The sequence below is a fragment of the Mobula birostris genome, chromosome 4, assembly GCF_030028105.1.
Source record: "Mobula birostris isolate sMobBir1 chromosome 4, sMobBir1.hap1, whole genome shotgun sequence".
In the NCBI taxonomy this organism is placed as follows: Eukaryota; Metazoa; Chordata; class Chondrichthyes; order Myliobatiformes; family Myliobatidae; genus Mobula; species Mobula birostris.
The window spans coordinates 114114069-114135129 of record NC_092373.1 but is presented as its reverse complement, the minus strand read 5'-3'; the positions used below and the strand labels follow the sequence as shown (position 1 = coordinate 114135129).

At 39.3% G+C, this 21061-nt stretch overlaps 1 protein-coding gene across 1 annotated transcript in view; it reads left to right on the top strand.

Annotated features, from left to right (window-relative positions):
* LOC140196546 (probable ATP-dependent RNA helicase DDX60) overlaps nt 1-21061 on the top strand; it is a 73365-nt gene that overhangs the window by 11003 nt on the left and 41301 nt on the right. Inside the window, exons 7-15 of the mRNA XM_072255941.1 lie at nt 6743-6898; nt 7781-7922; nt 8733-8891; nt 13127-13229; nt 13562-13677; nt 14704-14897; nt 15677-15932; nt 18147-18316; nt 20457-20615. Coding sequence (XP_072112042.1) covers nt 6743-6898; nt 7781-7922; nt 8733-8891; nt 13127-13229; nt 13562-13677; nt 14704-14897; nt 15677-15932; nt 18147-18316; nt 20457-20615 — 1455 coding nt within the window. The remainder of the gene's footprint in view (nt 1-6742; nt 6899-7780; nt 7923-8732; nt 8892-13126; nt 13230-13561; nt 13678-14703; nt 14898-15676; nt 15933-18146; nt 18317-20456; nt 20616-21061) is intronic.

The following is a 21061-nucleotide window of genomic DNA, read 5'->3' as shown; positions in this document are numbered from 1 at the left end:
CTGATTGAATTTTTTGATGAGGTTACTAGGAAAGTTGATGAGGGTAAAGTGGTGGATGTTGTCTATATGGACTTCAGTAAGGCCTTTGACAAAGTCCCACACGGAAGGTTAGTTAGGAAGGTTCAATTGTTAGGCATTAATATGGAAGTAGTAAAATGGATTCAACAGTGGCTGGATGGGAGACGCCAGAGAGTAGTGGTGGATAACTGTGTGTCATATCGGAGGACGGTGTCCAGTGGTGTGCCTCCGGGATCTGTACTGGTTCAATGTTGTTTGTCATATATGTTAATGATCTGGATGATGGGGTGGTAAATTGGATTAGTAAGTATGCAGATGATACTATGATGGGTGGAGTTGTGGATAATGAAGTAGGTTTTAAAAGCTTGCAGAGAGACTTAGACCACTTAGAAGAGTGGGCTGAAAGATGGCAGTTGGAGTTTAATGCTGATAAGTGTGAGGTGCTACATTTTGGTAGGACAAATCAAAATAGGACATACATGGTAAATGGTAGGGCATTGAAGGATGCAGTAGAACAGAGAGATCTAGGAATAATGGTGCATAGTTCCCTGAAGGTGGAATCTCATGTGGATAGGGTGGTGAAGAAAGCTTTTGGTATGCTGGCCTTTATAAATCAGAGCATTGAGTATAGGAGTTGGGATGTAATGTTGAAATTGTATAAGGCATTGGTAAGGCCAAATTTGGAGTATTGTGTACAGTTCTGGTCACCGAATTATAGGAAAGATGTCAATAAAATTGAGAGAGTACAGAGGAGATTTACTAGAATGTTGCCTGGGTTTCACCTCTTAAGTTACAGAGAAAGGTTGAACAAGTTAGGTCTTTATTCCTTAGAGCATAGAAGGTTGAGGGGGGACTTGATAGAGGTATTTAAAATTATGAGGGGGATAGATAAAGTTGACGTGAATAGGCTTTTTCCATTGAGAGTGGAGGAGATTCAAACAGGACATGAGTTGAGAGTTAGAGGGCAAAAGTTTACGGATAACATGAGGGGGAACTATTTTACTCAGAGTGGTAGCTGTGTGGAACGAGCTTCCAGCAGAAGTGGTTGAGGCAGGTTCGATGTTGTCATTTACAGTTAAATTGGATAGGTATATGGACAGGAAGGGAATGGAGTGTTATGGGCTGAGTGCAGATCGGTGGGACTCGGTGAGAGTAAGAGTTCGGCACGGACTAGAAGGGCCGAGATGGCCTGTTTCCATGCTGTAATTGTTATATGTTATATGGTTACTCAATATATGTATACTATAATTGATTTACTTATTTAATATTATTTTCTTCTGTATTATGTATTGCATTGAACTGTTGCTGCTAAATTAAATTTCACGATACATGCCGGTGACAATAAACCTGATTCTGATTTGGTGTAGTTTTGAGTACAGTGGATTCCAGTTCATTGGGACACATCAGGACAAGTACAGTTTGGTCAATTAAGCGGTTACTCCAATTAGCCCAAGTTTCATGGAAATAGTTAAAAAGCTATATAAAAAAAATCTACTGTTTAACTGAGTGACAAATTATGTATTTAAATGAAATACAGAACAAATTAGTACACTACCAATACTACTGGTTGTAGTTGTATCTGACGATGACAAAAACCTTGTGCAGGAGACTGGAAAAACTGTTGCACTGGGGCTCCCTCTTGACCTTGGAAGTATGGGTTTCGTGGAATGAAACAAGCGTCACAACTGAGGTTTTCCTTGTTTGCAGTGGATGACCATAATTACTTCTGTGCCTCATTATGCCCCTCGCTTTACACATTGCATTGCAGAACCACCTTCCTGGCCATTGGACCTCACTAGATCTCATCCACTCACTCTGCCAGAGTTGACTTTGCATGCTAGAATAGGCTTATCCCTATCTCACGGGGTACGATGCCTTCTGGCTACCCTCACCTGGTTTAGCTTGCCTGTCGAAGCCGTGTGCCAGGATATGGTTCCTCTCATATGCAAACAGCTACTTGAACCACAGGTGAGAGCTGCAGGTCCGGAGGGGACCAAAGGTAGCATTCAAGAGGATTGTCAGTACCTTCATATTCTTCATAGTTCCTAACTTGTCGAAGCAGTGAAATAGTTTTGTGGCATTTTTGAGGCTGAATGCTTGAAACCGCAGTGAGCAAAACAGTTCTGAATTGTCTTGCTGTTTATTTCTTACTAAACATCAGTGATAAAAATAACTACTTTTTGAACTCGAACATGCAACTGAAGTTATTTAAAACCGTTCCCTCTAGGTAGAGTAGTGTCACACAAATACACACGACAGGCGATGGCTATAAACTGTTCGACAAGTCTCCTGTCTCAATTAAGTGGCATAATGTCCCAAATAAACAAAGGCGATTTTGCTTCTTGGTTTTCCTTCTTTTAAGTTGTCCCAAATAAGCAGCTGCCCTGATTAAAACGGCCCAATTAACTGGAGTCCACTGTATTTACACATTTTCATGGTAGATTTTTCAGAAAAGCAAAGTTGTATTCTGACATTCAGGAAATTTATGCTTTTGATTGTATCAATAAGAGCTACTGCCTTTCATGATCCATAGTTTTCTTAGCTTTCCATTTAATGCTTTTGGAATTTCTTGAAATTGTTACAGCTTTGTCTACTCAAAAGTCAGTGCCCTATTCAAACAAGTGATCCTGTGGAGAGACTGTATATGAATTGTCATTCAGGGAATTTAGATTGTTTACCCCTTCCAGGAACTACATTAATCCAAACTTGTTTAGCATTCTATAATTTATATAAGAACTGATGAATTTTCTATTTTATTTCATTTTTGCTTCAGTTAGCTCAGACATACATTTATCCAAGTGTGTTACTGTGCCCTGCTGCCCTTAAAAAAAATGTTCAAAGCTACAATTTAAAGTCAGAGAAATGTATACAATATGCATCCTGAAATGTTTTTTTCTTTGAAACCATCCACAAAAACAGAGGAGTGCCCCAAAGAATGAACAACAGTAAAATGTTAGAACTCCGAAGTCCCCCCCACCAGCTCCCCCTCCCCCCACCGACAAAAAAAAAGCGTCGGTGCCATCACTGAGCACTGAAGCGTGAGCAAAGCAATAGCAAAGATACTGACTTGCAGTTACCCTAAAGACTTCGAATTGCACTCAGTACTCGACATACCACAGATTTTCTCTCCTTAATAAGGGAGAAAGAGGTGTCTCCATTTTCCCAGTGAGTGGGGAGACATAACGAACAACTCTCTGGTCTACTATGCTAAAAGTACGTTATGTTGCTTTTTTCGAGCTCTGTGCCTGAAGCTCAAAAAGATCCCAGGTCTCCATGCACACAGCCGTAGATATTTTGACTCCCCTGCTGACACACGTGTCTCCTGTCATGACACTGACTCTTGATTCACCTGTTTCCAGAGCCCCGAGATCCTAGGCTTCCGAATCTGAGCCAGAGTCTTATGCCGAGCCTTTAGCATACTGAACAATGGCCAGTTATGGAACCCTGAGAACCCATTCCCGCAAAGAACTGTAGTCAGCGTGTAACTCCAGGTCAGGGTCTTCAAAAGAACCCTGAAAGGGAGAAATAGAGATATTAAAGATGGAAATAGAGCTGTTTCCAAAGATGCAAGCAAAGAAGTCACTGTTAGGTGCCATTAACTCTCCTCAGCTCCACCTTCAAATTTTGAATGTTGATTATATCGGTAAAGCATTAAAGTAACCTCATCTCAATTGATGAACAACAGGGCCAAGCTTCCATCCTGAAGCACTAATGTGGAATCCTAGTTTCCAGCACTAGCGTGGGCCTTGATTGTAATGCATTCCCTGCAGTAGCCTGCTGGCCATGGCTACTTTAGTGATGGAGTCATGTGGAGTAGAGGGTTGCTGCGTGAATTTCTCCAAGTTACCTAGCTGACTGCAGGAAGAAATTTTTTTTGATTCTCAATGTTTTGATGTGCTTTCTAGCGTGTGGCTATTCCAGTTAAAGTTTTGGTGACTCCCAAGCAGTAGGTGCTAAATTTGACTCTGGTAAATTTTCACCTTGGATGCACAAGCAACAAAGCTTACAAGTTGGTCTTGGAAGATCTTAACTTGAGCATACCCTACCCTTGAGTACTGAGCAGACAAAAATGTTTTGCATGGTCTGTTTCTTGCAGTATTTGCAAGTTTTGGGTTTGCAGGATGAACCCTTTTCTCCATGTCTACTTTTGATTGGCAGCTTGGGTGCTTTATTTTCTATAGGTGATCTGATTCTGTGGCCCTGCAGGAAGCTGTTCAATCAACGTAATGTCTATGCTGACCCTAGCATCATTCTCTGCAAGTTGTTTATGCCACAAATCCCACTAGGTGATTGCAGCAACAGTGCTAACTAGCTTTGTTATCACCTGGAAACTCCTGCATGATTTTGGACATTTTTCTGCTGTGTTGAGGTGATGCAGAAAATGTCTCAAATCCTCTACTTGCAGTTTTTTCTCCTTGGCTATCCAACAACTCTTCAGATTACAGCTGCTTTTCTACTGGAGATGCATAAGCTGTTAATATTCAGCACAGCAATGATTCCACAGTGATAATTTTGACGGATTAATTTTCTTTGTAGAGTGGTGCCATACGGGCAAGAATGTCCAACACGAGAATAAAATACGGTAGTTTGGATTTCAATCATGAGTGGATTGTGCTCTTTTTGAATTTAAAAGTTTACTTGTAATGGATCGGGCTCCAACATCTCATGGTAACAGTACAAAATCTGATTGGTGTTATTCTGAGGTGAAACTGGGTTTGTGAATAAATGAGCTATTCCAAAAGATGTTCATCAATTTTTGTATCATGCTTATGCAGGTGGGATCAAACCTGTGATTTGTTCTGAGTTTGATTTTGTTATTGCTGTATAGTCAAAAGCCAGACTAATGCTGATGGGCTGTGGTCTCTTGCTATCAGTGTGAAGAGATCTACTGTACTGAAATGGATTGGCTTATCATTATGTTAATGAGTGAGGATGCGAATAAACTTTCAAATAGGCTATTGCATAACATCTGGATTTTCCACTTAAGTTTGATGTGAAAGTGATTTTCATAAATGCTTACATCATATAGATCAGCTGATGGTCCGTATCTTGTTCCAAAGCAGGGCTTGATTATTTACAGCACCCTATGCTGTTGAGAAATGAAGTACCAGTGAAATTTTTTCCCCTATTTACTATATGACTTGTCTTACCAGAAATCAGCTTGCTTGGGATGTTAATTTTTCAATAATGAGGGAAGAGTCAATGTGGAGTGACAGATCAATGAATTTGAAGAAATAAATCACTGAAATTATTTTTTTAAAACGCAAACAACCTCCCCCTCGTACCCCATCTGTTGTTTATTTTTATACACACATTCTTTCTCTCACTCTCCTTTTTCTTCCTCTGTCCCTCTGAATATACCCCTTACCGATCCTCTGGTTCCCCCCCCCCCTTGTCTTTCTTCCCGGACCTCCTGTCCCATGATCCTCTCTTATCCCTTTTGCCTATCACCTGTCCAGCTCTTGGCTCCATCCCTCCCCCTCCTGTCTTCTCCTATCATTTTGGATCTCCCCCTCCCCCTCCAACTTCCAAATCCTTTACTCACTCTTCCTTCAGTTAGTCCTGACGAAGGGTCTCGGCCTGAAACGTCGACTGCACCTCTTCCTAGAGATGCTGCCTGGCCTGCTGCGTTCACCAGCAACTTTTATGTGTGTTACTGAAATTATTTAGCTCTTTTGTGCCTTTAGAACTTTACACAGCTTCAGAAGTGCAATAAAGCATGTTTTCCTCAAGCCTTTGTGTAAACATTCATTTCTGCTATGCTGTTTTAACAGCTTCAGCAGCCAGACCTTTTCCAAGAAATGAGAAATACCAAGAATTTGTTGAATCTTTGCACCGTGAATCTTTGATCTTGATTTTTAAAACGAATGCTAATCTGTCAGTATTCTGGGGTCCTATTCACGTACTTGCATCCTAGGTAAAGTAAATGTTCTATGACTTCATATTAGATTAGATTAGATTAGGTTAGATTATGAGGACTCACAGTCCTCTTTTATTGTCATTTAGTAATGCATGCATTAAGAAATGATACAATATTCCTCTGGTGTGATATCACAGAAACACAGGACAGACCAAGACTGAAAAACTACAAAAACCACATAATTATAACATATAGTTACAACAGTGCAACAATACCATAACTTGATGAAGAACAGGCCATGGCATAGTAAAAAAGTTCAAAGTCTCTCGAAAGTCCCACATCTCACTCTCCCTGCCATACCCGACCACAGTCCGACTCTGAGTCGTTGGAAAACTTCGAGCTCCGATCAGGCCTCCAGCACCGAGTACCGAGCACCATCTCTGCCAAACGCTTTGACCTCAGCCTTGGTCACCAGCAGCAGGCAAAGCAGGGAATTTTGGGGCCTTCCCTCCGGAGATTCTCGATTGCACAGTAGCAGCGGCAGCAAACCGGGCATTTCAGAAATTTCTCCAGATGTTCCTCTGCTTCTCACGTCTGTCTCCATCAAATCAGAATTGTGCACGGCATCCTACTTACAAATACGATATCATCTCACCGGAGAGCTGCGCGCACTGCGTCACGCTGCCATCTTCTCCTCCCGCCTCTTCGTGATATTCAAAATTACATGTGTGATCTTGTTGCTTTGTCATAATTTCTATTCAGCTTTTAACCCATTCTTGTTTGTTTCAATAAATAAGATCAGCACTTTTTTCAAATTCTAGTTATATTTAATGTACATTGATTTTTGGCTATGCTTTGTTACAGACAGTGGATGAAATCTTAACATTTCAAGAGGCAGTAGACTTGTGTCGAATGTATTGTGTACATGTTGCCTTACTAATTCACTTACCGTTAACAAAGCGAGCCCAGAAGAAATTCAACTTTAAGTGGGTGAAACCAGCTTCAGATTTTCTACAATTGGTAAGCTCAAGGCAATGCTTGATAGGTTTCTAAGCCAGAACCTTACTGTAAAGGTATCAGTTGGTGATTGAAGGTTATAGATTTTGAAATGTGGAAGTCAAATGTGATGCTAATATATATTTTTTCTTTGTCCACATGAAATAATCAAACAGTCTACTGGCAGATAACTGTTCAGAAATACACTTTGACTTTTAGCTACTCTGTTACAATTACCTATCAGATAGAATTTGGTATTCCAAAATGTAGAAATACTTATGCCCCTGTAGGCTTATATATACAATTTTGCAACTAGACTTTCAGACATGTCAGGATAAGCCAACTGAGTTCAAAATATGCTTTTTGAATGTCAAAGCTGTAGCCAAATGCATTTTTACTGTTGTGTTCTAATACTGGGTCCAGTGCCGAGTGTCACATTAATCTTGGATTTAATGTTACTTTGGGTGCAATACTCATTTTCTTATGTTTACAAACTATACCAAAATCTTATTCTGTTACTGCTTAAAGCTCATGTATTCATTTTAAGTGAATATAACAACTGAAGTATTGATTAGCTCTGGGATTTTCCTGGATAATCTAAGTTTAAACTGAGTTTACATTAGTGGTTGAAACTTGTCTTTATTGATGGAAGAATATTATGAGAGAGTTGAGCTAATTTCTCCAAATCAAGCAACCCATTACAAAGATGATATATTGAAGCAATAACTAATTATTTCTTAAGACTGGCGTTGGATGAAATAAACTTAAATGTATGCCTGGTTGAAATAAAATGTTCTATATTCTAGCAGAACAGTGTAAGAAAATATTCATATAATGAAACCAACTTTATTAAATGTCAGAATGGTTGAAATCATTTCATATCAATTTCTGTAATTTAATTTGCAGCAATATACAAGTCAACATTTTATTCTGAAAGCCCTTGATGTCACTCAGAGCCGAAGAGGTGATATGGTACATTTGTGTGACCTGAATGATTCATTACTTTTGTCAAGAGTGGCTCTCTGCAGTAGGGTGACAGATAACACAGGTAACATTAATATAAGGAAAATTAATTCTGCTCTTCAGGTTCCTTTTCATTGGTTATGGCAGGGATTATAATTTGTTTCTCTATCCGAAATGGAATTATTTATACTGTCACCTTTCTCCTTTTCTCGTTACCGTTGTTTAAACGCTCTTTCCCACCAAAAAAAAAGTTTAAAAAATGGTGGTGAACATACATTTTTAGTATGATGATATTCCTATGCTAATGTGCTTGATGTTTTCATGGGATTGTAGTTGTAACAGTATAAATTGTGATGCACAATAGCTCTGCAATTTTAAAAAAAATCAAACATCATAATCTGAAAAGATCTTACTAGGTTAATCTTAAAGCCAGTTGATTCGTTTTCTAAGAACCAGATATGTAGAAATGCTGTTAGAACCTTGGAGGCTGATCATTATAAAACATTGCAGCTTTACAATCTCTCAATATCTTGTGGCCAAATAACTAGTATAATTGTTTTAGTAATTTGCTGTATGAGAAATATGCTTGACAGTTTAGTCTCAATCCCAAAATGAATGCAGTGTTTACGGTGTGTCTGCAACCTCTTTTTCTAAGATTTGACTGACCAAAAGGTGAGTTTGGGCCAGCAACTGCATTGTCAGAGCATGAATTTCTTGCTGTTGTCTTCTGTGATCCAAAATCTGAATAAGTATTATGCATTGAAATGATCATTTACAGAATAAATGGCAGCCATTAGTTCTCACATTTTTTATTAGTACAGGATTGGGCAGGCACACTTTTCTATACCACCAGAATTCTTGAGCTAACACAAGTATAATTTGTTATATTAAATAGAATCCGGTTTGCAGATGGGAGAAGTTGTTGAAGAAGAATACAAGAAACTGTGGAAAATTTTGTCCAATTTAGCCCCTGATTATGATGTGGGCAAAGCATTTCCTTTGCAAACTACTTCAAAAATGATGGTGCTAGAAAATGAAAATCCTGTGGCTGAAGGTAATTCTAGCAATTTTCCTTTTGTAGTGTGAAAATAGTAGATTTGATCCAAGTATTGATTTCTTTTGCTGGAAAATATTCTAGCCTTGTAAGAGTACAAGTCGGTTAGATCTTAATGAAGAGAATAAAAGTGCAACAAGAAAGAATGTTAAAACAGGAATGAGTATGATATTGACTGTAAAAGCTTTTATAGATATGTGAAAAGAAAAAGATTGGTTAAGACAAATATAGGTCCCCTACAGACAGAAACAGGTGAATTGATTATGGGGAGCAAGGATATGGCAGACCAATTGAATAATTACTTTGATTCTGTCTTCACTAAGGAGAACATAAATAATCTTCCGGAAATAGTAGGGGACAGAGGGTCCAGTGAGATGGAGGAACTGAGGGAAATACATGTTAGTAGGGAAGTGGTGTTAGGTAAATTGAAGGGATTAAAGACAGATAAATCCGCAGGGCCAGATGGTCTGCATCACAGAGTGCTTAAGGAAGTAGCCCAAGAAATAGTGGATGTATTAGTGATAATTTTTCAAAACTCGTTAGATTCTGGACTAGTTCCTGAGGATTGGAGGGTGGCTAATGTAACTCCACTTTTTAAAAAAGGAGGGAGAGAGAAACTGGGGAATTATAGACCGGTTAGCCTAACATCGGTGGTGGGGAAACTGCTAGAGTGAGTTATCAAAGATGTGATAACAGCACATTTGGAAAGCGGTGAAATTATCGGACAAAGTCAGCATGGATTTGTGAAAGGAAAATCATGTCTGACGAATCTCAGAATTTTTTGAGGATGTAACTAGTAGAGTGGATAGGGGAGAACCAGTGGATGTGGTATATTTGTATTTTCAAAAGGCTTTTGACAAGGTCCCACACAGGAGATTAGTGTGCAAACTTAAAGCACACTGTATTGGGGGTAAGGTATTGATGTGGATAGAGAATTGGTTGGCAGACAGGAAGCAAAGATTGGGAATAAACGGGACCTTTTCAGAATGGCAGGCAGTGACTAGTGGGGTACCGCAAGGCTCAGTGCTGGGACCCCAGTTGTTTACAATATATATTAATGACTTGGATGAGGGAATTAAATGCAGCATCTCCACGTTTGCAGATGACACGAAGCCGGGCGGCAGTGTTAGCTGTGAGGAGGATGCTAAGAGTATGCAGGGTGACTTGGATAGGTTAGGTGAGTGGGCAAATTCATGGCAGATGCAATTTAATGTGGATAAATGTGAAGTTATCCACTTTGGTGGTAAAAACAGGAAAACATTATTATCTGAATGGTGGCCGATTAGGAAAAGGGGAGGTGCAACGAGACCTGGGTGTCATTCTACACTAGTCATTGAAAGTGGGCATGCAGGTACAGCAGGTGGTGAAAAAGGCGAATGGTATGCTGGCATTTATAGCAAGAGGATTTGAGTACAGGAGCAGGGAGGTACTACTGCAGTTGTACAAGGCCTTGATAAGACCACACCTGGAGTATTGTGTGCAGTTTTGGTCCCCTAATCTGAGGAAAGACATCCTTGCCATAGAGGGAGTACAAAGAATGTTCACCAGATTGATTCCTGGGATGGCAGGACTTTCATATGATGGAAGACTAGATGAACTAGGCTTATACTCGTTGGAATTTAGAAGATTGAGGGGGGATCTTATTGAAACGTATAAAATCCTAAAGGGATTGGACAGGCTAGATGCAGGAAGATTGTTCCCGATGTTGGGGAAGTCCAGAACGAAGGGTCACAGTTTGAGGATAAAGGGGAAGCCTTTTAGGACCGAGATTAAGAAAAACTCCTTCACACAGAGAGTGGTGAATCTGTGGAATTCTCTGCCACAGGAAACAGTTGAGGCCAGTTCATTGGCTATATTTAAGAGGGAGTTAGATATGGCCCTTGTGGCTAAAGGGATCAGGGGGTATGGAGGGAAGGCTGGTACAGGGTTCTGAGTTGGATGATCAGCCATGATCATACTGAATGGTGGTGCAGGCTCGAAGGGCCGAATGGCCTACTCCTGCACCTATTTTCTATGTTTCTATGAAAACTACATTCGAGGGCTGAGTGTATGGAAAGTTTTTAAAGTATAAATGCTTAATGAGACAGCAAAATAGCTTAATTCAAGAATGATGCCTTGAAGCTAGTGGAATTTAAGAAAATAGAATATGGAGGAATCTGGTTTTGGGTCTGGGAAGAAATGGCAGAAACACCAGGAACAAAGGTATGAGCTTGTTCATGGGTAAGGGTAGAGGTTTTGAATTAAATTCGTGAAGCAGATTTGGAACCACACGAGTCCTTTAAGGGTTGATGCAAGTCTATACTGATGCAGAACAATATTTATGCTACAATTTTCAGTCTTTAATTGTTAATCCAGACAATCCTTTCATAAGCAATGTTCCACCATTTTATTCAATCTCTGAAAAAACATCTATGGCGACAAATACCGTTTATTCTTTCATCACACTTTATTTTAAATTTTCTGTTTCTTCAGATCTTATGATTTAATTCTTGGGATGACACTGTATCTTTTATTTATAGTTTGTGTACCACTGATTAGAACTTTTTTACACATTCAAAAAATTTTAATCGTTAAGTATCCTTATTTTTATATTCAGTACTCCTTTAAATAAGTTTTAAAATGATTTGCCATCAGAGAATGCTGTAATTATTCTGCACTATGTAGTTGCACTTGTTCAACTTGCCTTTTTTATTTCATTATTAGATGACTGTCATGTTTTCTTCCATTATCAAAATAACTACACCAGTAATTGCATTTCATGGGCTGTAAAATATATTGGTATTATTCAGCACAGATGGTGCCATATGAATGCAAACTTTTGCACATTGAAGATGCTAGTTGAGGCAATAATGTAAGAGTGGATTGAAATGACGGTAGTCTGGTATTGGCCATCTGAGGGAAGAATGTTTCCATGATGTGTTACATCAATAGCATGAATATTACCTATATTGGAAACACAACTGATGAAATTGATACTCATCTTAGAAGCTGAATTTGGATGAATCATAGGTACTGTAAGTAAAATGATCTGGTATGTCATCCTGATGAGATTACTGACAATGACTGGATGCCATTAACAAGGGCTATGGGTGGAAAGGCTGTACTACATTGGGTCTACTGCTAAAGTATACATGATGTAGCAATGAGATGCTGTTCTGAATTTTGGTCCTTCTAAAATGATCCATGGTAGAAGGACCTATATATCCGGTTGGTCATGAGAAAAGAGGGAGATAGATTAGCATTTAACACAAGATATTCCTGATGTCCCTACTAGGCAAGGACGATGTACAAATAGAATTTGTCGAGAAACTTGTGTGGATCAGTCATGCAAGTACATGAAGGAGATGATTCAACAGCATGTAAATTATTGATCCTTTCACCATTTGTACATGTACCAATCAGGTGCATTACAATAATCTAACCTGGTCGCAACATATTGATGCAGCTTATAAGGAAGGCAAGACAGCAGCTATATTTCATTTGGGGTTTGAGGAAATTTGGTTTGTCACCTAAAACACTTGACTTTTACAGATGTATCGTGGAAAGCATTCTGACAGGCTGCATTACTGTCTGGTATGGGAGGGGTGTGGTTCTACTGTACAGAATTGAAGTAAGTTGCAGAAAGTTGTAAAATTAGTCAGCTTCATCATGGGTACTAGCCTCTGTAGTATCTAAGACGTCTTCAAGGAGCAGTGACTTAGGAAGGAGGCATTCATCATTAAGGACCCCCACCACCCAGGGTATGCCCTCTTCTCATTGTTACCGTCAGGAAGGAGATACAGAAGCCTGAAGACACCCACTCAGTGATTCAGGCAGGAACAGTTTCTTCCCCTCTGCCATCTGATTTCCAAATGAACACTGAATCCATGAACACTACCTCACTACTTAATTTATTTCTTTTTTTGCACTACTTATTTTAACTTGTACAGATATAGTTACTGTAATTTCATTTCATGACATGAGCTGGGGATATTAAACCTGCTTCTGACAATTTATCAAGGTTTCTTCACAGATCCTCCCAAAGCTTGTCAGGAGTGATAAAGGTAGTGATTGCATGGAAAATCCACCACCTGCAAGTTGTGTACACTTTTGATGGGGGTGGGGGGTAGAGGAATATAATCCTGGCCTGGATACCATGCCCATGTCCCAAGAGTAAACATACAAACAGTTTTCAATTGATCATTTGGTCTGAGCCATAGGGTACTATTACTATTTCTATTATGTTTTACTTAAAGGTCCATTGGAGGTTATCCCTGAAGTTAGTTTGATTCCTGTCAATATTGCCTTGGTTGAGGAATATGTTGGAAGTATTTTGAAGGACTTTCCTATATTAAGCAGGCAAGAGCAATTTTGCATTCCATTTTAAGTGTTTCTGTTCCACCAGTATGATTTAAGAATTGCTTTGGTGTTAACTGTAATTCTGTAATTCTGAGAATTTTTGGTTGGTTTTCAATTTCACCTATAGAAGTGTGAACTTAATAAAGTATTAGGAATTTGAGCTAAATGGTGCTGGTTAATCATCTATTAAGGATTTTAAAATGTTGCATATGGAACACTTGCATTTTTGTCCATATTGATATAGAAATTTTGAACATTTGTACTTTGATTTGAATTTTACAATGATTCCATATTTGGAACAAGTGACACTTTTTTTTAAAAAATCAATTCAGTGACAGTCCGGTGGTTACAGCTCTTTCTGAAAGCAAAGAATTTGATAATCTTGTAGACTGGTATCCTGAGAAACCACTCAGCGATGATTACGAAAGAACCCGGTCCTCAACCTTTGGTAAGGCTTTTAATAATGTTTGTGCAAAGTAAACTTTTCAATAGGTTCAGTAGGTACATTTAATGTCAGAATGTACAAATGTATTACATCCTGAAATTCTTTTACTTCACAAACATCTACAAAAACAGAGGTGCCGCAGAGAATGAGTGACAGTTAAAAGTTAGAACCCCAAAGTTGACCCTAGCTCCCCCTCCCACACATAAGCAACAGCGAGGCAAAGACCCCCCTCCCCCACCAGCAAAAAAGCATCGGCATCCCCCACCGAGCACTCAAGTGTTCAGCAAGCATCAATAAAGACACGGGCTTGCAGTACCCAACAGGCTCGCTCTCCCTAATAAGGGAAAAAGAGGTGTCCCAGTTTTACAGCGAGAGGGGAGTCATAACAAACAACTGGCTGATTTATGATAAAAATCTGGTGCATCGCTTTTTCTGAGCTCTGCGCCCGGAGAATCAGCCACGGAAAGGCTCAGGTCTCTGCACACAGCTAGCAGCTAACTCGCTGCTCCCGATATTCTGTGTTCTCCTGTGACGCCTCGGTCAGGGGCACTGGCCCGTCTCCAGAGCCACGAGAATCCGGCACCCTGAAGGCGCGCTAGTTTTCCAGGCTGCGTCCTTAGGGCATCAAAAAGCAGCCAGTCGTGAGGCCCTGAGAGCGGGTTCTGTTCCCACAAAGAACCAAAGTCAGAGTGTGACTCCAGGTCAGGGTCTTCAAAAGAACCTTGAAAAGGGGGGGGGGGGGGGCGGGGGGAGAGATAACTAAGACAGAAATAGAGCTGTTTCCGAAGATGCAAGTAAAGGAGTCACCATTAAACTTTTTAAACATTTCACTAAATCTGTACAATATCATCACTTGAACTGTGATTGTTAAGTGCAAAATCTTAACTACATTGAAGGTTTGCTTTTGAGCTATATTTCCTTATAGCATGGCCAGTAGTTAGTGTTTCGTCTTGTAAATTTCTAGTTTAATTGATCAAATACATGAAATTCTGTCCAACTTTAATCGATTTTTCTCTTTTCACCACACAGGTGAAAAAACCAATGATCCCTGGGTAAGAAAGCGAATGCTTAGAAATTACCAGAAGCTTGTCAGATTTCACAGATTTTATGGATCAACACTTGAGGGCAACATCACCAAGAACATTATCACCAATGTGCAAGGGGCTACAGTTGTAGCACCAAAACCAGCCAATGTTTTAAGTGGAAAAGGCAAAAAATTACCTGTGAGTTATTAATGTTTCAGAATTTTTGTATTCTTGTATCATATTCCAAGGAATAGTTCTGTGAAATCTTTTTATTTTGTCTCAACGAAAGTGTTTTTGAGTTTGGGGAAAGATGTGTTGGTTGACCATTCAACTTTAGTACTGAAGGGAGTAGATCTAATAATATACAATCTTTAGGAAAGATTTTGGATTTTAATGGAAAGCATTGTAAGTATGGACATGCAATTGTGTCTTTGATTTATCATGTTTGGTTTTGCAGCTATTGGTGAATAGCATATGGGTGAAGAATTAATTCTGATCTCTGCTATGTAATTTGATTTTTGCATTGGTGTAGAAGAGCTGAGTGTCCTTAATATCTACATTATGTTGAGGTGCATTGCAAAGCACCTTTTAGACCGAACTTTCAGTGAAGTGCCATTAGAATAAATGTTGTTCGGTTAGTTACTTCAGAAGTGCAGTCCTTTCAATATAGGAAATCCTAGCAGCAGTTTTTGAGAGAGGTTTTTGCAAACATCAGTGTCTTAATGATCTTGTGAAGTTGATATACATTATCCAGGACATTGCTGAATAACTCCCCTGTTCTTTAACTTGTGATATGTCAAGTTATACGTGCTTGTGAAGGCTCCATGCTTTGCCTCATCCAGAAATATGGATGCAATCTACTTTTGGGTGCCTTGTTTTACTTCACTAAATTGCATAATTAATTTTTGGAGTAAGAGCAGATGTAATTGTTTGGTATAATTTAAATTAAAAGCAGGCTAATCGTTTTCTTCCCACAGCCCAAGAAGAAAGCTGATATAATTGCAGAAGAAAACATAAGAAAAAAGAAAGAGAAGGAAGAGCACAAGCAAAGGGAACAATGGACTTTAATATCCAAAAGCATTATCAAAATGATTCAGGAGAATTTTGACCAAGGAATTAAAAAGCTTGATGAGTTTCTGAAGAAATGCTCGGGGGATTCTGTAAAGTTGATTGCAGAAATGGAAGTACTGGAAAACTGCTTTAAAATTTGGGTTGAACATTGCCAAACTACAGGTCTGAATGGCTTGATTTTGTTTGAGTACAATTTATGGATAAGTCAATTGCAAATATAAACTGCTGAAGGAACTTGGGGCTCGTGGCATCTATGAAGGCAAAGTGATGTTTGCTGTTTCGGGTTGAGACCCTGCCTTGGGACTGAGAGTGGGAAGATGACCTATAAATATGTGAGGCAGGGGTGAGACTGAGATGAGAGATGAAATCAAATGGGGTAGGTGGTATGATTTCGCAAACACGAGGAATTCTGCAGATGCTGGAAATTCAAGCAACACACATCAAAGTTGCTGGTGAACACAGCAGGCCAGGCAGCATCTCTAGGAAGAGGTACAGTCGACGTTTGGGGCCGAGACAGCAAGCATTGAGCCAGGAGGGGAAGTGTTATGACAGGTTGACAGCTGATAGGTCGAACCAAGTAATGGTAGGACGTAGGGCAAATGGAACCAGTTGGGAGAGGGGATAGAAAGAGTGAACAGAGGAGGAAGAAACCCAAGTAGTGGGCAGGTAGAATTGGGTGGGGGAAGGTTATGAAACTAAACAACAGGGTGGTGGTGAGTGGAGGAATGTAAAAATTGAACAAAGGGAAAGAGAGGCCCTGTGAGAATGGGAAAAGAACACTGGAAGTGGGTTATATGAAATTGTAAAACTTTGTGTTCATGTCATTGGTCTGTAGGCTACCTAAACTAACTGAGTTTGGACAAATTGAATATTGAATGGCTTGTCAGTCAGTAGAACGGAAACACTGGAATAACATACTTCTGACCAAGTTTAGGTTTGTAGAGCTCAAAATTCAAGCATTTGAGCCAGAAAGGTAGTTTGATCAAGGACATCAAGAAACTTGAAGATGGAGTAGTAATTTGAATGAATTGGGGATGAGTATAAATTTTTATTGTGTATATCATTGATGATGGTTTTAAGAAAGATGGGTAGTTTAAGAAGCTATCTGCAATATCATATTTAAGGAGGTCCAGTGAGAAGCTGGGTAGTTTACAGCAGTCAGTAGAGCAATAATCAGGCTTTCTAGACAGCGTGATCTGTAGGTTTAGATGGGATATGAAAGATACTGATGTAATCTGGGCTTGAGGATAGGTCAGAGTGCTGGTGGAACTCGGTGAGGCAGAATTTGCAGATGGAAATGGGCAGTTAGTGTTTGGACAGAGATCCCTCGTCTCGACTGAGTAAACAGAGAGGGAGGGGACTGGGGGATGGGTGGATGGTGGTAGCAGAATGATGGCAATATTTAAGAGTGGTTTAGTTTGGCACATGAGCATGCAGGGAATCGAGGGAACGTGTGCAGAAAGATGAGATTCATTTGGCATTGTACAGATATTGTTGGCTGAAGGGCCTGTTCCTGTGCTGTACAGTCTTTCATGAGAGTAAACCAAACAGGGGTGCTGTGTTGCATAGATTAAAGTTTTCATTGGGTTAAGGTTATAGAAATTGAGGGCATTGTCAATGACTGATAATTGTATTGAATGGCAGCCAACTATTTGAGTACATAAAATAAATGAAGGTGATTTTGAGAGCTAAATCCAAGGTTTGGTATTAGAACAAAATAGAAATGTATCCGTGATGAGGAATACAGAAGTGTGGTCAGTTCTGTCCTTTTCTCTAGTTTGGATACCTGTATCAACTGGATATCAGGGTCTCAACCAGAGATTCCCTGTAAAACTATTGCCCATTTGAGACAACATGAAGTGGTAATATCAAGGGGCTATCTGTTAGAGGACAAATTGTTCACAGAGCAGGTGTGGTGACATTGATAAGAGTTACTAAGGAATATATAATGAAAAAAAATCATTGGTTCAGTCTGAACAAGGGGTGGTCTGAGGATGTTTTGATATGACTTATTAATGAGGCTAGGAGGAGGGCATTAAGGAACTTTATAAGGAGCAGATAGCATGGAGTAAAGCAAATTCTTTGAAAATCAAAGTGGTGGAGAGATGGAGATCCTTTTCTTTAAATCTTTTTGAACTCTACCCAACGTAATAGTTCTTTGATGAATATTCGTTATTCTCATTTGCAAAGATGTTTCATTGGCTTTGACTATAGTGATGTATGTGTGGAATGAGGAGTCTTCCCACTGAAAGTTCCAGGTTTATTCACATTAAGTTAAGCTGTGTCAGTTACCGAAAATGTTCATGTTTGCGTTTTTTAGTTTTAAAAAGCTGGGTGGTAATTGGATGACTGATCAGATCATTTTTCTTTCTTTAGAAAGCACCAAGAAAAACAATGTTATTGCAGGCCGTGTGATGAAAAGAATTCACAATATATTGGATAAGTATGAGAAGCAGATGGATAAAAGCCAACTGAAGCTCATAGCTACTTATCTCAAAGAGCTTGGATTTAACAAATTAGCACAGACCATTCCAGACATTGAACAGGTAAAAATTAATTTTTAAAACTTTGCTTTCTTTATAATTTACAGATGGTACTCATTTTGTCATGGGGGCTGACGGGCTGACAAAAGGTGGACCCTTTATCTCTAAAACTGGTGCCATTGTTTTAGGTTCTGCAGTGGTGGTGAATTTATCAGCTTTCTGTAGCCTTCGTGAGCTTCAGTGAATTTTCTGTCAATTCTGCTGTACTTGTTACTGATCTATTCCTTGAGTTGAAAGTTTCCTATACTGTAGGAATACACTACACTGGTTTTCTCTTATCAGGGTAGAAGGATGAGCAGCAGAAGAGTCAATAGCGGATACTTTCTGGAAGAATTTGAGTATATTTTTGTCTTGTGTTAAATTTTGTTGAGACATGGTTTTTAAACGTTGATTTTAGTGTAAATTTTCAAATTTTACAATGTTCATATCCCTTGGGTCAAGAATTAACTACTACAATTTGTATTTTCTTCAGTGCATGTATTACAGTATCAGTACCTTTTTAGAAGCTAAATGAAGTTGTATGCACTTAAAGCCATTACTGTTACGACTTCCTTGATTTGCCTGGTGGATAAAGCCATCACAGTGTACAGTACTGAGGTAAATTAAAGCTATCGTAGCATTCACTACCAAGCTATGTGACTTAGTTTCAATTGCTCGTGTGCTCATGATACAGGAGGCAAGCTGATTTGGATTTTCTGTTCTAATAGTTGTTAACTTGGTTCTTTCCCAAAGTGGATTTTCAGTCAGGCATGATGGATGTATAGAAAATGAAAGTAGAATGACACCATTTGATTTTTCAAGCTCAAGTCCAACTTTGTCATTCAACCCTATATAGAAATATAGGCGAATGAAGCAGGTCCTCCAGGGCTAAGGTGCAAAACAGACTGTCAACAGACACACACAACACATATGGCACATATAATTATGAAAGCTGAAAAACATATAGTTACAAAACATAAAACCCAGGTCCATGAGTATCATGGCCTGTGGGTTGATACTGCATGGATGTTGTCCTGGAGCTGCAAGAGCAGTTCCTTGTTTCACACAATTGCAGCTGCAGATGAACGCGATCCAATTTGTCTTCCCAGGAGTGAAAGCTGGAGAGAAGCACCGATGGGAGGGGACAGCCTCCAACTCAGAACAGAATCCATTGGCACACAATCAGCTCCAGTGTCTCCTTTGGTGACCACAACAGGGGACTTTGAGGCATGAGAGCCTTGTCCACGCAACAATCGAGGCAGTGCAGCTCCCCCACCGTTGGTCTTTCCAGTGAACCAATGAATTGGGCTCGCAGTGTTCTGCATTACCAATGTCTAATAGTATCTTGCAGTCACAAGAAAAACGTCTAAACCAATCATTTCTACTGTTTGTTGGATCATGAGCTGTCTGGGTGGCTGAAGCAAGCTGCAGTGTGGTGCGCAACAAGTCCAGCTCCAATGCTAAACAGCAATTTGCTAGTGGGGTACACCTGCTATATTTGATGTTCTTAATATCTAGCAGTGTCTTGCAATTGTAAAAAAGACAAAGACAAACAATTGCATCATTGTTTGGACCTAGAGAGGCTGCTGCATCTGATCATGTCGCCATCTTACTGGAAACCATCTTTCCAGCTTGCTTTGTCATTCAGGATTAGTGCGTCTACTTCTCTATCTCTATACCGTATCTCTGGCCTCTCCCCATACCCTATATCTTACTGTATCTGTAAATCTACCTCTTTAAAGATATGCACAATTTGACCTCTCTGCCCTCCTGAGGTAGAGAATTTCATTGGTTCATTGACCTCTCATGAAGAGTTTTTCTTTATAATCATTTCAATCAAAATGTTTTAACCTGTATGGTGAGGTTCTGACCCTGGTTCTAAAGTACATTTCCCCATTTGGGGAGAGAAAAGATCTGTACTGTACCTAATGTGTTGAACCCTGTCAAAATTTTGCATCTTTTATAATTTTTCTAAACTGGTATACACAGCCTTGGATCATATTTTCTGTGATGTGCTGGACTTGTCCATACTCAGGAATGTGACTTTGATTGAGTTGTCAATGAGTTGTAAGATTGTATCCCAGCAGGAAATTTGTACTTGGAGGAGAAGGGCTATGAATCCATGTCTGTGAAATTAATACAACAATCCATTTTAATAAAACAGAAAGCAGCACGTTCTAAAAGTTATAAGAAGGAGAACAAATTTGAAGTTGGTGTTGATCCAGTTCGTTTTCAACTGAAATTTATGGGTCAATACTTGTTGCGAGATGAGAGGAATGATCCAGATCCCAGGGTTACTCATTTCATTCCAGACACGTGGCAGGTAATTGTAAATGTTTCTTCTTGTATATGTTTGTAATGTGATCTTTACATCAATAAACTTTGGTACAAATAATGCAAGAATAGGATAAATTGAGTACAAATTTGTATAGTTGTCACTGCTTTTTGTGCTTGCTTTTTCAAATGTTCAACTTTCAAGTTGAGAGTATTAATTGGGAAAGCTCATAAAGAATTGCGAAGACTTGTTAGACAATTCCAGCTTTGTGGGAGTGAGAAAACTAAGGGTAAAGTTAAAATGATGCACAAAAAGGTAGTGTAGCATAGTGTTTGTAATATTTTCCCCTCGACATCTGGGAATTAAGGGCTAGAAAAATTCTCTTAAGGATGGAGAGAGCAGAACTCTTTATTTCAGTTTTGTCCATTTTCCGGGGTTGGCCTGAGATATGAAATTAACTCTTAGTATGATACTCACTAACACAAAAGGAGCTT